Source organism: Triticum urartu, chromosome 7A (genome assembly GCF_056163025.1).
Source record: "Triticum urartu cultivar PI428250 chromosome 7A, HENAU_Tu73, whole genome shotgun sequence".
NCBI lineage: Eukaryota > Viridiplantae > Streptophyta > Magnoliopsida > Poales > Poaceae > Triticum > Triticum urartu.
The window spans coordinates 743,801,454-743,816,887 of record NC_141879.1 but is presented as its reverse complement, the minus strand read 5'-3'; the positions used below and the strand labels follow the sequence as shown (position 1 = coordinate 743,816,887).

Below are 15,434 nucleotides of genomic sequence, written 5' to 3'. Positions count from 1 at the left end.
CGACCGTCTGCGCTGACCCGCAATGTCGTTTTTTCGCGAACTGCAAACGCGTTTTATGGGTCAGCGGAATATGGGATCTGCTAGTGATGCTCTTACAGTGTTAAAATCCCCCCGTGCTCTTGGGACCAAAGCGATGGGTCGAGCCAAGACGATGGATGAGGCCGGTTCTCTCCCTCCGGGAGGATTTTGAGGTACTCCAGAAGGACAACGCATCGATGCAATCCGACGTCTCAGTTTGCAAGAGGAAGTTACTACATGCCATCAGCGCCAAACAAGGTGACGTCTCTCAGCAAGTAGGCACTAGAGTAGAGAAGGCGGTGATTGATTGGGTCAAGCAATTAGCACTGTCTTAAGTCCATAATAGTTAACTTACCGTTCGGTTCCCCGTTTTTTGATTTCATTAGTACCACACCGCTCGCTTCGAAGCGTCTCTAGCGGCATAAAAATCCTGGTACTGACCGCTTAATCGCCGAGGAAAGCATTGACTGGACCAGCTAAGCTAGCTAGCTGGGCTAGCTCTGTTGAGGCATTACCAGACGAGGCATTGACTGGACCAGCTAATTAAATGCTAGCTAGCTGTGTTAGCTCTGCTGAGGTAAAAGCATTCACTGGCCTGGCCACCCAGTTGAGTAAGTCTTTTTTTTTTCTTTTCAAGTCTTTTAACATTTTGAATACAAGTGTTTTCTCCTAAGATAGTGAATTTTCTTTTCAGTAAAACCCACTATATTATATCAGAAAATCAAATTGTTTTCACACAACAAGCAGTGTTCCCGTTCTAAGACAAACACTCGAATTCATGACATGCTTGTCTGGTAAGTACTCCCTCCGTCCCATAATATAGGACTGTCAAAAAACGTCTTACATTATGGGACGGAGGGAGTACCGGACAAGGCAACCTCATCCGTTACTGAAAACCAAGGAACTGAGCCAGTGCCAAACTCTTCACTTTGAGTTGCCATGTGATGCATCAATCAATCTGGAGCAAGGTTGGTCTCAACCCTGAACCAACTAGGCAATCAATTACCATGCCATGCAAAATAATCACAGCAGCAGGCATTAGTGGATCCACAAGCGCGCACGCTTTAGATAAAAACCCGTTACAAATGAGTCGCGGCACATATATCGGGACTCTAATTTGCATCATCGTGCGCGTGCTCAGTCTTGACGATCGTCTACTCATGAGACTGACCGACACGAGAAAGTGTCCATCCCATGGAAGAAACAAGCATGCAGTTGCATTACAGGTTACTCATGAGATTGACCAAAGCTTGCACGCGACCTTCTGTTGGAGCTCTTCCGCGAGCGCTTGGTTTAGTCATCTATACAGCAAATGATTATATCAGTTAGACATCAGCCATCACATGAGCATAATGTTTCTAAAAAATGATTATTCAAGAGGCACATATCGCAACATTTTTCATCTCTTGGTTACTGGATATCATGAAAAGTGTTAAAGAAAATTGATTGTTCAAGAGGCACATATCGCAACCCTAAATTTTGTACTGGATATCATGGAAGAACAATGGATTGGCTCATTGTGTACATGACGGCTCCAGTTAACAATCTAATCTTTAACACTTTCATCTCTTAGTTACTGTGAACTACTAGTTCTGAAATATTATTTCAGTGAGTTTTCTGTTTATAAATCCGCACTTGAGACAACCTAATCATTTGTCATTTGCACCTGAGATAATGATATTTAAATTATCATCGGTAGCTTTGTAATGATGCATGCTGTCCTTGATATCTCTAATTTTTCAAGCAACCTGTTACACTCAGTGTCGAGGAAATGTGAACGTACCGGTCTATTCATCGTCAGATAGGCATACCACATCTACACGAGCGGCCACGCCAGGGGGATCACTGCGCAGCCCAAGCTTTCCTGTTAGCCATTCATCCAGCGATACTGAATCAGAGTCTGACTCTGGCGTGCCTGATGCGGAAGGGCCAACACCCCTACTTGGCAACACATTCAACGCAGCTGAGGCAACGCTAGATGTCGTAGTCAAACCTCGCGGTGATGTTAGTGGCAGAATGGGATTTGGAACCGAAGATACGGGCGACAGCAGGCGTGTTGGCTGTGAACTTGATGGCAGTGGTAGAACCTGCTGAATTTGATGTGAGCTTGATGGCCCCAATGGTGCAGGTACAGTGGGGTGTGAACTTGGGTGCAAGCTTGACACTGATGGGTTCCCTGGGGGAACTGCCTGTGGGCATGATTGTCTTATATTTACTGGAGTCACAGGGGTAGACCGTGTCCTTGCAGACGTGCTCTCGAGCCAAATTGGAAGCTGCTGCTGATTTGCATGTGCCATCGAATGCACCTGTGGAGGCAACCTGTACTGAAGATGAGGAGCAGGTGCACGTGTTACTTCACTCTGGACTCCAAAGTTTCCCCGTGGCAGAACTGGCACGAGACCAAAAGTACTTGATGTTGATCCAGTGCTTTTTAGTACGGAGGGGTGAGGTGAAGATGGCGATGATGATGATGATGGTGATGGTTGATCGACCTGTAATGGTTGGACATGATGCATCTGCACTGGTGGTCGACCAGCTGTCGACGATGCAGTTGGTGATGCAGTCGATGCCGCCGCTGAAGGCCTCATGGGAACTTGCTGAGAAGCCTGTGGTCTCTGGTGATTTGGAGGGCTGTGGGCTCTAGCTGCAGATTAAAGTAATTAGATATTAGTGATAGAGATTTGGGACGGATGTTTGAAAATCATGTCAGCATATTCATTTAAAGGACATCAAATATGATTGCCTATAGTCAATACTCAGTACCTTGCGCTCCAGAAGAAGATATGAATTTAGCCCGAAAATCGTCAGCTAGTGACTGGTTGAGGATAACTTTCTCACATAAATTATCAAGCGCCTTCCTTTGCTGAAGATGAGTGGAATCATTTTCTTCAAGTAACGAATTATACTTTTGTTTGACCTTCTCTATTTCCTGGCTACACTCGGTCATAAGTTGTGATTGCTGTCCATAAGTGAAAAAATAAGAACAAGATGAGAAGCCCAGAACTAGTGTAAGAAGTTCACAACTAAGATATACATGAGCTAGAAGAAACAGCAAACCTTTAGTTCGTGGGCTTTATTACGTGAGTCAATGTATAACCGTAATCTGTGCAACTCATTTTTCAGTGGTTCATCACCAACTGGTGGATGATTAAACATCATTGGAGCCCCCAGAAAGAGTTGTGCTGAAGAACCCGGTGCGGCCTCGGGTTGATGACTTGGTTGACACTGATCAGGGCTTGTTCTTTCAAGCGGAATACTGGACAGTGGAACCAATGGCAAACACTGAGATGATGGTACACGAGAAAGTAGGCTTGATTGTTCTACATCTCTTTGTGAAAGCACAGTTGGCACCATACTTGGTTGTGAAGACTGAATTATCAAATCCGTCGGAGTAGAAAGTTCCCTGGATGCTGATGGTTGCATTTCAGGTTGCAAAGTCTGTGCGGGTGTTATACCAGAACGGTCTACTTGTTCTGCCTCTCTTCGTAGAAGTGGTGCTGGTGCTACAATTGGTTCGGCAGACAGCATTACAAGATTGGCCTCAGCTCCAACTTCCTTAGACATTTGCAAGGAAGTCTGGCTGGGCACAGGAGCCAGAGTCTGTGATTCCGGTGGATCTGCCTGAGTATTGTCTCCATTGCAGGTGTTAACTTCCATTTCAGCATCTCCTAAACGTCGGTCAGTCTCTCCCGGTAATGGTTGTGAACCCACACCACTCTGTTGCTCAACTTGTTCGGTCCTTCTATTGTCACCACTTGAAGATTCCTGATGTATGTTACAGGTACATATGATTAGTGTCATAGGATACTAACAATAAAACAGTCAAAAGGAATACTGGTGTAACCATAATGTAATAAAGTACCATGAACTGGAACATGAAGACCATGTGCTCAGAACTGACTCTAATGGAAAGATAAGTGCTGCATCAACTGGGATGTCCACTATTTGGAAGTACGTTCAAGTAAATGGATACACAGTCACAGATGCTCATAGATGAGCCTACTAAACATTTACTTTCCTTTCGTTATATTACAAAATACAAAGAACTTAAATGAGTAATCTACAAACCGTAAAACATGACATAGTATGAAAGGAAACATACTACATACAGTTGCACCTTCTATGCCTAGTGTACTGTACAGACCATGATGAGCAAGTAACTATGCTCACATTGCTACGCTGAAAGAGCAAAAACAACACATCCTAGATGAGCCTACTAAACATCTGCTTTCCTTTTCGCTATATCACAAAGGAAAAGGTGTCTGAAAAATCTACAACCCATAAAACATGACATGAAACTTGAACCAAAGCTTCAATGTGTTATGATCTTACATAAATTGACTGCAAATTAAGTTGGAAGTTTCTGTAAAGAAAAGTTAAGCTGACAGTTCCTACATGGATATTAAACTTATAAAATCAGAAGGACACCACTGCAAAGAACTACGTAGTAAGTATAAGACCTGATTAATGCATGCCCTACCTGATCAATAGAATCAATCGCAGGACTAGAATTTAACTGCTGTTGAACAGCCAGAGATGCCCCTCCTTGAGAGTCGATGCAATCAAAACTATTGCTGATCATGTTCTCTGTCAAACCAATACCTTCTGATGCTAGCCTTCCTTCACTGTGGATAAAAACTTCAGCAGAACCATTTCTTGCTGCTTCTGCATTGATAACATCAGATGGAATCGCACCACGAACCAATGTAACTTCCATCGCTGAGGTTCCGTGCAAAGACTGCGGACAGTTTGCCAAAGTAGCTGTATCAACACAGGAGCTAAAGTGGCTGAATTCCTCGATAGCAAAGCCTGAATCTGGTAAACAAATACGTTGATCAAAAGTATGATCTAGTTGGCCAGATTTTGCTTTGTCAAGGAAATCTTCCTTCAACTGCAACTCCTTAATCCACACCTTTGATTGCTGCGAGTCAAGCTTCTCACGCTGGTACCTCATGTGCTTCAGAAACGCATATAGTAGCACAGTGAACCATTCAACTATTAGCTTTTTTTGACCACCTCTGTCCTCTGGATCAGCTTGAGACCTACGGAGGTGTTCCACAACTATTCTGCATGATTCTCTCAGTTTCACCACTCCCTTGTGCCTGTGCATGTCAAACATTGCCACCTCGTTTGCTTGTTTATCATGGATATTCTTTTCTCTCAAGGAGAAAACCATGTCAACCAAATTAATTCTTTTCTCTCTGATTCTATTAAGAAGTACATCCTTTGATAAATGCTGCTTTGCATGAATCTCTGGAACAGATAGCAGTTCCTTGACTTCCTTCTCTCCTGGTACGATAGCCTCAATCACTAAATCATGTGAATCCTCTTGGTGTGATTTGTTCCCACCAACAGATTCTGCCTGCTCAGGGATTGATTTGTCATTTCCATATTTAGATGAGGTCTGCTGCTGATATGGTGATATGTTCTTTACTGGAATTGATTGATTATTCTCGCCTGTTCTGCGTACTCTATGTGAGAACTCCTTCTTTAGGATCCTTAGCTTGTTATAAACCAACTCAGCGAGAGTTTCACTGCACTCATATTTCAAGTGTTTTTCAGCAAGGGCCAGTGATTCTCTATGATCTACCTGATGCCTTGAGAGAGAAGCAGCACGCCAGCACTGAAATAAAGCATGCAAAGAAGGAGAACATTCATCAAGAACAGCAACATTTAACACTGAACATGTAGTGCAAAATTACAGAAGGCTCTTCTCTAACCAGTGCAATGTTGAATGCATGCAATATGTGCTTTGGCTCCACACTGACTTGGTGATTCTTCAAAGTATAATGAAGAAGTTCATCACATAAACATTGAACACTTCCCTGCACAACATGTTACCGTTCCATCAAAGAATCCAATCAGCTAAAATAGCAAATGATGAGTATATGAAATCATGTGTCTGCATGAATTTTAACCTCACTGGAATGGTAGGGTGAATTACGTTTTGATAACTTGTCTGTGTATTTATTTACTACACATAATGTATTGATGTACAGAATGCTGCACTCTTCAGTTTAGGCACAGTTTATGATTGTTGATCAATTACAGACAACCAAACATTTTACTTCTCTTTGGGATGTATTTGGTTCTTAATATCGTTCTTACAGAACTTTCAATACTGTCAAATTGGGTTACTAGTTCTGACCAAAGGAATATATTGGCAAAAAACTATCACTAGGTATTTGTGACACAGCAAGAATTAAAACATCAACAGAACAATGAGGTCGTTACATTCAGCATACCGGTAGTTCAAACAATTCATATAGCTTTGATAGCTCTGGCTTCAATTTGATGTGAAGACCTTTTTGTGTGTCCTGAAGATGTTCCACCCCTACAAAATGGACTCTGTTAGAACAGTGCATTATGTGCATGAAAAACAGAGCTAATAATTACAGTTACAGCAGTATACCTTGTTCCTGCCACGTGTGGTCAACTGATATTTGATGACGACTAGATGTAGTATTAATTTCAGGCAATATTGAGTCCTTATCTTCGCCAGCTAAAACATTTGCAGATGAATCCAAGGCTCCAGCAATTTTTCTACGTTTGGTACTGGCCTCATCGGCAGGAATTTTCCCTTCTTCCATGTTTTGTATCTTTCTACGGCTTCTTTGTACCGGCTCAGTTATATACTGCCAACGAGGAGACTTCCCATCTAGCAAATTTACCCAGAATTTTGGCAGATCACTATCAGGTGCAGATATCCCACCCCTCTCACCTACTACAACAGTATCTCTAGAATAAAAAGGTCCATTCAGACGAGCTTGTGAAATGGCTGCATTGCTCATCTCAGTGCTGGGATCATTTTTCGTGGACAACTTCATTAAGTACTCCTGAAGTACTTTATCCATGAACAGTTTTTCAGCACCAAAATCATTGCTTAAATATGCATCATTTTTTAGCTCTTCGAGTCTGCTGAATTGAAATGATGCACCCCAACTAAGCAGAGAATGGCTCAGGATAGGCGTTATATTCTGGCCATTGCTATCAAGAATATGATCATGCTTTGCAAGTATAAGAGCCTTTTCCTCCAATGTGCAAGATGAATACAGACGAAAAATGGGCACACATTCAGATTGTGACTCTATGCTGATCCTCTGGAGGACTCTCAAGTCATTTGTGGGATTCCAATCACTACAATATATGATGATGACATCAACTGAAGATAGTTTAATGCTTGGGAGACATGCACGACTATCAATCAAGAAAATAAACCGGTCCTTAGTCGTGTCATTGAACATACTCATTGCACCCTGTTTCTTTTGTACAGCGAGACCACGCTCCACGCGTTCATATGACTCAAAACCATATCTTTGACGGACAAAATCATCCAAAATGTCACCCATTGGATTGCCAGCCCCACCACAAGACTGCACATAGAAGACAGAAACGTCATATTGCACTGGTAAGCTTGGGAAACCTTTCCAAAAGATCATGATATTTAATTCTAACAATGACGAATCACAAACTACCCAAACAACTTAATAAGGGATATACCCGTCAGCAATTAAAATGTACCACAACATGTTTTTCTAACCGATGCCAAGATGTTAGAACATGTGCTTGCAAAATGTTGTTTCTGAAGTGAACCGTATGTGGATTGTACCAAAGAAAGATAAATTTTAGAATCATGACAACGAGGGAAGCCCAGACCCTGAGGAGGGTCAGAGATGCCTCCTTAAAACTAAAGGATTGAGCATGAACTTCTTCCAGGATGAGCCATCTCTAATAGGGACAAACCTAGAACTTCAAATATTTTGGAACAGAGGAAGTAGTAATGAATCACACATAACAGGCATTACTACATAAATTCGGCCAAAATTAAATAATGGAAGCAAGAGATTATTTGAGGCATGGTACCACAAAAAAGGCTCACCTGGGTAAGGATAAGAACTCTCTGCCCTTTTCCCTTGATTTCTCGGAGCATTTTGTCAAGAAGCAGTAGCTTGCCACTCGCACGCACTCCAATATCTAGGATATCAGTTACTGGGTAGCCCTTGGTAAGTGAGGTTTGGAGCATTGCATCTACTAGATAAGGGTGGTCGCAGCACTGTTGCATGATAAGATCAGTAAAGACAGTTAGCTATGCACAATGAGTACCACTGCAGATTCCGTCTCTCCCTACTGTGAAAAGAAGGTATCATGCATGCTCAGAAATTTCAACAGCTAACCTTCCGGAGGGATACAAGAATGTTGCGAAGAGCACCAACACTGTCAGTTTTTGAATGTGATCGAAGTGCTGGTGAGTTTGAAAGTAAGGTATAACAGTACATTTCTAGTTGCACTCGTGAAAGGCAAGCAGGAACCCAATACTCCACAAATTTTGATGAGTCCGCTTTCCGGCCCATTGCAGTGTGAAGTGCGAACTCTGAACAGTCATGAGTTGGCTCTCTAGCATCCATTGCAGGACTGCTTTCAGCCACAATATTTTGTGAGCACAGATCAGCATTCATATGTGCCTGCAAGAATTGATAATGTAACACAGTCCTTTGATACAGATGGTAGGATGACAAGAGAAAGAAAAGCAACATTGCAAATAACAAGCCAACATACTGAAGCAGCAAGGATGTTACAAAAAATCAAGCATATGCTCAAGTTGCTAAAGGGAAACTATACAAAGTATCCTGTCAGGTGAACATTGCGTCCTGCATAAATTGTACTCCCTCCATCGCAAATTAGTTGTCTTCGATTTGTCTAGAGACGGATGTATCTAGACATGTTTTAGTGTTAGATACATCCGTATATAGGCAAGTCTAAGACAACTAATTTGGGACGGAGGTAATACTATAATAAAGTAAGAAGCTCAAGACATTATACGAGATAATGCAGGTGCAAATAAAGAACATTTTGATGTATTACTGGAATATGTGTTCAGTTATTTACTTCTATTTTGCTACTCGAGACTTACGACCTATAAAGGATGAAGGAAAATAACAATGATACTTACAACAATGCTTTGTGATAATGTAAGGTCCAGAGTCGTAATAATTTAAGCCCAAGAGGCGATGTGTGATATGGAACAACAAAAGAACATATTAATCTATTACCAGAATATGGTATTTAATTCTAATTTGCTACTCTGGGGTTAAGACCTGCAAAGTATGAAGGCAGAGAGGACTGGTACTTAAAGCAATGCCTTGATTTCATAATGAGTATAATTAAAAAAACGAGAACTCAAAAGAATAGAAGATGGTTGAGCAAACCTCTGAAATGGGAGCAGATATTTCAACATCAGTTTTCGACCCATCTGTCTCCAATATCACCTCAGGAGCTTCACACTGAGCAGATTTTTCAACATCACTTTTCAACCCATCTGTCTCCAATATCACCTCGGGAGGTTCACACTGGCCAGAAGTATAGCCTTCCAAACAATTATTGACGACTTGACTTAAATGTGCCTTGTCATCTTCTTCATGTGCGCCACTTTCTTCATACCTCAAAACAGAGCCATTGTCTTCCGCGTCCACCATGGAAGCATTTCCTTCATAGCCTTTAAAAGTAGCAGCAGGGAATACATCACCAAAGATAGATGAAGGGATGAAGTCATTGGGATGAAAAGAATTGACATGCCAAAATTTCATTGATAACAAGCTATACAAGGCTATTAAAATGTTAAGTTAGTTATTTCAACATGAGTGCTTTGCATGGAACGTCCTGCATTGTTTTTAGAGGAATACTTCATCCTGACTGAATCTGTCATGAGAACATGTTAAGCTTTACATATTCAGCTATCTAAGATGAACCTACATCATATGCAGCAAACAGCAAAGTCATGGAGATTGGTGTTTGCAACAAACAGACCAACTGTGGTAATGAAACAGGCAAACTAAGCTGTGACTATCATCCCAGTTGATTGGACAAGCAAAACATGAGTTCAAAATCACAGGGAGATCAAGTTAAGTACCAGGGGTTTTTTCATATTCTTCAGAAGATGTCTTGAAGAGACTCGTATAGCTCTTTGCGGTTAGCCTTTTCTGCTTCTTCAACGACCTGGTACCACTCTCGGAAGCATCATCATGCTTATGCTTTGATGAGTTGTGTTCATCAATTTGTCCATTTACGGTTTTGTCGGGAGTAGCCACTGGACTAGGAACTCCATTTGAATCATTTGAAGCGGTCGAAGCTGAAACGGTACTTTTCTTAATTCTGTCGGACGTTCTTGGGGTACTAGCCTTCATTGTCGACCCTTTCAGCTTCTTTGGTGATGATTTTGGGGTATCAGGTGTGCTGGGGTTGCTCCTGCCCCTCGTAGATTTCTGCGAAACCGGTGTGGAGGCAGAACTGACGGTGGCTGTCCCAACGGGGTTCTTTCCTCTTGTTTCCCGGTTCGACCTCCTGAGGTTTGGCTTCTGCTCCTCGCTTGTTTCACACGCGGACGAGCTCCTAGACTCCCTTCCACCGGCAGACGAGGTGGAGGTCGATGCAGACTTGGGGTCTTTGGCATTGGTGGCGGCGCTGCCTTTCCTTGCACTGGCGTCCCCTGCCCCCTCATTGTTCGCCCCTCCTGACCGGGTGTTGGCCATCCGCTTCGGTAGAATCAACGCATCAGGCAGGGCACCTAGAATGTCGCAATCAGAAGCAAACGGAAGTCAGAAATTCGGCAAACTGGCTCCCTGAAATGTATACTGAAATCATGGATCAATGCATCAGTACGCTGAGCACACAAATCATGGATCAACTCATCACAGAATTCTCCAGCAATAAGCCCAAATGTTTTCTCTTCAATCTGCTGTGGTGCCCCAATTGCACACCAACAGCAAACCCAGAGCAGCAAGTATTTCCTCATGGAACAGGGGCATGTAGTACAGTACATCACAAAAGTTGAATTTTTTTTTACCTCGCAGCCGAACAGCTACGGGGTCGAGCCGGCGGGCGCAGGGAGGCCGGGTGAGGGAAGAGGGACGGCGAAGGCGGTCCCGGGGTGGAGCTCCTGTGGCGGCCCGTCGCCTCGGTCGAGCTCCTGCGGCGGCCGGCCGGCCGGTCACTGTGGTCGAGGCATATGGGGGGAGGGGGCGGAGCGGAGCGGAAGGCAATGGAGGTGGATGAGGGGGTGGAGGGGGCTGACGGGGTTCTGGAGGCGGCCCGCCGGCGGCGACGCGGGAGCGCGCCGGTGGGCGGCTGCCGGACGGCGGAGGCGGAGGAGAACCCTAGAAATCGGGGCTGCCTTCTCTGTCGCCGGGTCGTGGATTGGGGCTCGGTTCAGTTTGGACAGTGGCAAACGTGTGTAATTTCGGCGCAACTCTGGGGTAAAGACGGCTGGCCAGGGAAGCACCTCCATGCGCATGCGCATAATTTTAGAAGAAAAAAACATTTAGATTTGATAATTGACAAGAAAAAAATAGCCAGCTCACAAAAAAAAAATAGCCATTGCAAATGAAAATTGCTGATGGCGCGAAAACAATAGATACGTGAAATGTCATCATGGAAGTAGAACGGGACAACGATGACGGCGTGGGAGGAGGGATGAGGCGTCGGTGCTGAGGCCCTAAATTAAGGCGTGTAACAAACCCATGTAGAAGGGCTCTTCACCCCCCCCCCCTTTCTTCTTTCTATAATATATGATACACATGCTTGTGTGTATTTCAGGAAAAAATCTAAAGCATCACGGCGGCTCTAGGGCACAACGGTGGTAGATTTAGAGCCACGGGTTGGGTTCAACCTTTGGTCGGGGAGGAATAGAAAACAAGATAGGGAGGTATCTTACCATTCGTGGCTAAGTTCACATACATGAGAAGTTGCCAAAAGAAAATTTTACCCATTATCTTGATTTTATTTATTTATTCTTCTCAAAAGTAAGGTTGTAACCATGTCGATCCTAATCTACATGGCACGCGTGAATTTTAAAGTTGGGGATTTTGACCATTTGTCGAACATTTTCTCATACTTTAATGATTTACTCTCATTTTTATTAACTTCAATGATTTGCCACAACTTTATCAAAAACTAGATGATTTGGCATTTCTACCCAGTTTGGATTACATTATTTATCGGACTGGCAAAATGCCCCTCTTACCAAAATTAGCTAAACACATGTTTTTCTCTCTCTCTTCTGTGTTCATATCGCAGTTGATGGCTTGCCATGGCTCATCCACCTTTCTGCCCATGTCGTGATGTCGATGATCCTCCACTCCCCATGCTTCGATGGTGTCATTGAGTTGTTGTTGCTCTTCTCCCATGACCTCCTCCTAGCCCTCCTCTACAATGGCATGTGCTCAAGGGGTTGTCTGATGTTAGTCCATGGGCGAGATCCTAGAGCAAGTCACAAGGCATGCAGAGCGGTCGAGCTCTCAGGGAAAGGTGTTCTGATCCATGCACCGGATGCCCATGACGGCATGCATAATCTGCCACAAGTGCCGACATCCATGAGTGCATCACCATGGGGCGTGGGGTTGTTTCAACCTCGCCCGCCTCACGGAGCACGACAAGAACTTCCTCCTCGTAGATGACACGGAAGGAGAGGACACGACGCGCAGTAAGGAGCTCTAGGACAGCAGCCTTTTGGAACTAGAGTCATTGGTCCCCTTACAAATGTGACATAATGTCTTGGCCATCATTGTTGAGCCCGCGCAGGGTGACACTCAAGGGGCGCGTCAGGGATGTTATGTCGTCTGTCTTCATCACCTCGTTTCCCATCCCGGGAGGGCACCACTAGCGTGGGCACCGCGTGGAACCTATGAACCATGGCAAAGTTGGCACGTGGAGCCGCACCACATCACACGTCACATGATGAGGGAGATGCTTGGTAAGGACAAGGTGGTGCAGGTTGTGAACCACCTATCACCACTTTTGCCTCCTTCATGTCGCGATTGTTCACAATAATACCGGGCGTACTCTTCATGTGTCCACGTTGCTTGCCGAGGTCATGTATGTGATCAACGTTAGTCTCGCGAGATGTACAAGAACGTTTTTCTCCATGAGGTAGGGAGTGAGAAGGAGATATGGCCGGGGAAGTGACGGCTTCATAAAGCGGAATAGGTGTTGGGTTAGCCAGCAGCAAAGCAGCAAAGCAGGACGCCTGGGAGCTGATGATTGCTAGGTATATAGCCTAACAAGGAGTTGGGCCCCCAAATGTAGGAGTTTGTAGTAAAATGCAGTAACTTTTTGTCAGTGAGAAACCAATGTATCAATCCATGGAGGTAACACTATACCGCGGCAACGTCAAATTTGGGCAACACAAATAAAAATTTACTTATGCCCCAACATTTTTTTTCCTTTTTTTATGGCATGCCCCTAGCAATTTCAACAAGGGGTGTCAACCTTGCTAGCATTACTAGTTGTATAATAAGATAATTAAACGACAAAATGGTAAATGATTTTTTTGTATTGTTGGAGCAAAATATAGCTGAAAATAAAAGTGTGTATGAAATTTGCTGGAAGGTGATTCTTATGCTAAAAATGGACCGAGGTTCATAGGTTAGCCAAGTGTATCTCTTAAATAAATAAGAATGTGGCAAGTAACATAATCATGTGAAAAAACACATAGATGGAATATTTTTCATGTCCAAGCCAAATACATGTGATGTGTTGATATTATACAGGCATCCATAAATCTATATACAATAGGAACAATAAAGGTGTTCATTGTAATAACAGATAAATGATTAATTTAACACACATATGAATCCAAACTAGGATATGGTATTACAATGAGATGAATGTAGGGATTGGTGATAAGAATGTGGACGACGCTGATGATGAAGATTGATGTCATAGTCTCCTTGATCGGGGTGATGGCATGGCGGTGCCCTTATGTGGATTCCCCCTCCGGATCATGAATGGAGGGATTGATGATAGGCATCATGAATGGATTAATTGATGATGATGATGAAGATGATGATGGAGGGCATGAGTTTTTTATATTTTGGTTCATTGTTCTGGTTTCTTCGTTCTTCGTGTGTGAAATCTGAGCACACGGGGTTGAAGTAGTCGACCAGTAGGTGGCGGCGTCATACGGTACAAGCACTTACACCATGGATGCTCGTACCGCACGTCGTCTTTAAGGCCCTGCGTAGCTAGTTTTTTTCCTCGGGTGATCTTCTCTCAATAGGGAAGTGAAGGAAATATGCCCTAGAGGCAATAATAAAGTTATTATTTATTTCCTTATATCATGATAAATGTTTATTATTCATGCTAGAATTGTATTAACCGGAAACATAATACATGTGTGAATAGATAGACAAACAGAGTGTCACTAGTATGCCTCTACTTGACTAGCTCGTTAATCAAAGATGGTTATGTTTCCTAACCATAAACAAAGAGTTGTTATTTGATTAACGGGATCACATCATTAGGTGAATGATCTGATTGACATGACCCATTCCATTAGCTTAGCACCCGATCGTTTAGTATGTTGCTATTGCTTTCTTCATGACTTATACATGTTCCTATGACTATGAGATTATGCAACTCCCGTTTGCCGGAGGAACACTTTGTGTGCTACCAAACGTCACAACGTAAATGGGTGATTATAAAGGAGCTCTACAGGTGTCTCCAAAGGTACATGTTGGGTTGACGTATTTCGAGATTAGGATTTGTCACTCCGATTGTCGGAGAGGTATCTCTGGGCCCTCTCAGTTATGCACATCACATAAGCCTTGCAAGCATTGCAACTAATGAGTTAGTTGCGAGATGATGTATTACGAAACGAGTAAAGAGACTTGCCGGTAACGAAATTGAACTAGGTATTGAGATACCGATGATCGAATCTCGGGCAAGTAACATACCGATGACAAAGGGAACAACGTATGTTGTTATGCGGTTTGACCGATAAAGATCTTCGTAGAATATGTAGGAGCCAATATGAGCATCCAGGTTCCGCTATTGGTTATTGACCGGAGACATGTCTCGGTCATGTCTACATTGTTCTCGAACCCATAGGGTCCGCACGCTTAACGTTACGATGACAGTTTCATTATGAGTTTATATATTTTGATGTACCCGAAGTTTGTTCGGAGTCCCGGATGTGATCACGGACATGATGAGGAGTCTCAAAATGGTTGAGACATGAAGATTGATATATTGGAAGCCTATGTTTGGACACTGGAAGTGTTCCGGGTGAAATCGGCATTTTACCGGAGTACCGGGAGGTTACCGGAACCCCCCGGTAACCTAATGGGCCTTAATGGGCCTAGTGGAGGAAGAGGAGAGGAGGCCTAGGGGCTGTCGCGCGCCCCTTCCCCCCCAAGTCCGAATTGGACAAGGAGGGGGGGGGGGCGGCGCCCCCCTTTTCCTTTCTTCCCTCTCCTCCTTCCCCCCAAGTCCTAATCCAACTAGGGAAAGGGGGGAGTCCTACTCCCGGTAGGAGTAGGACTCCTCCTGCGCGCCTCCTCCTAGGGCCGGCCGCACCCCCCCCCCCTTTCTCCTTTATATACGGGGGCAGGGGGGCACCTCTAGACACACAAGTTATTCTTCAA

At 43.8% G+C, this 15,434-nt stretch overlaps 1 protein-coding gene across 1 annotated transcript; it reads right to left on the bottom strand.

Moving 5' to 3' along the window:
- Positions 1 to 923: 923 nt before the first annotated feature.
- LOC125519582 (uncharacterized) lies at positions 924 to 11,153 on the bottom strand. The gene is made up of 13 exons (XM_087537448.1): positions 10,859 to 11,153; positions 9,926 to 10,579; positions 9,225 to 9,511; positions 8,193 to 8,480; positions 7,898 to 8,071; positions 6,431 to 7,391; positions 6,264 to 6,352; positions 5,739 to 5,843; positions 4,499 to 5,641; positions 3,076 to 3,783; positions 2,782 to 2,977; positions 1,802 to 2,662; positions 924 to 1,319 (listed from the first exon to the last, which is right to left on the bottom strand). The coding sequence occupies exons 2-12, from the start codon at positions 10,542 to 10,544 to the stop codon at positions 1,806 to 1,808; spliced, it is 5,427 nt and encodes a 1,808-aa protein (XP_087393574.1). The 5' UTR covers positions 10,545 to 10,579; positions 10,859 to 11,153; the 3' UTR covers positions 924 to 1,319; positions 1,802 to 1,805.
- Positions 11,154 to 15,434: the final 4,281 nt, after the last annotated feature.

Coding starts and splice junctions, on each gene's coding strand:
- LOC125519582 (XM_087537448.1), bottom strand. CDS start 10,544: ATGGCCAACACCCGGTCAGGAGGGGCGAACAATGAGGGGGCAGGGGAC. Junction 7,392..7,897: donor GAGTTCTTATCCTTACCCAG/GTGAGCCTTTTT, acceptor TTCTATGTGCAG/TCTTGTGGTGGGGCTGGCAA. Junction 2,663..2,781: donor ATCTTCTTCTGGAGCGCAAG/GTACTGAGTATT, acceptor TTTAATCTGCAG/CTAGAGCCCACAGCCCTCCA.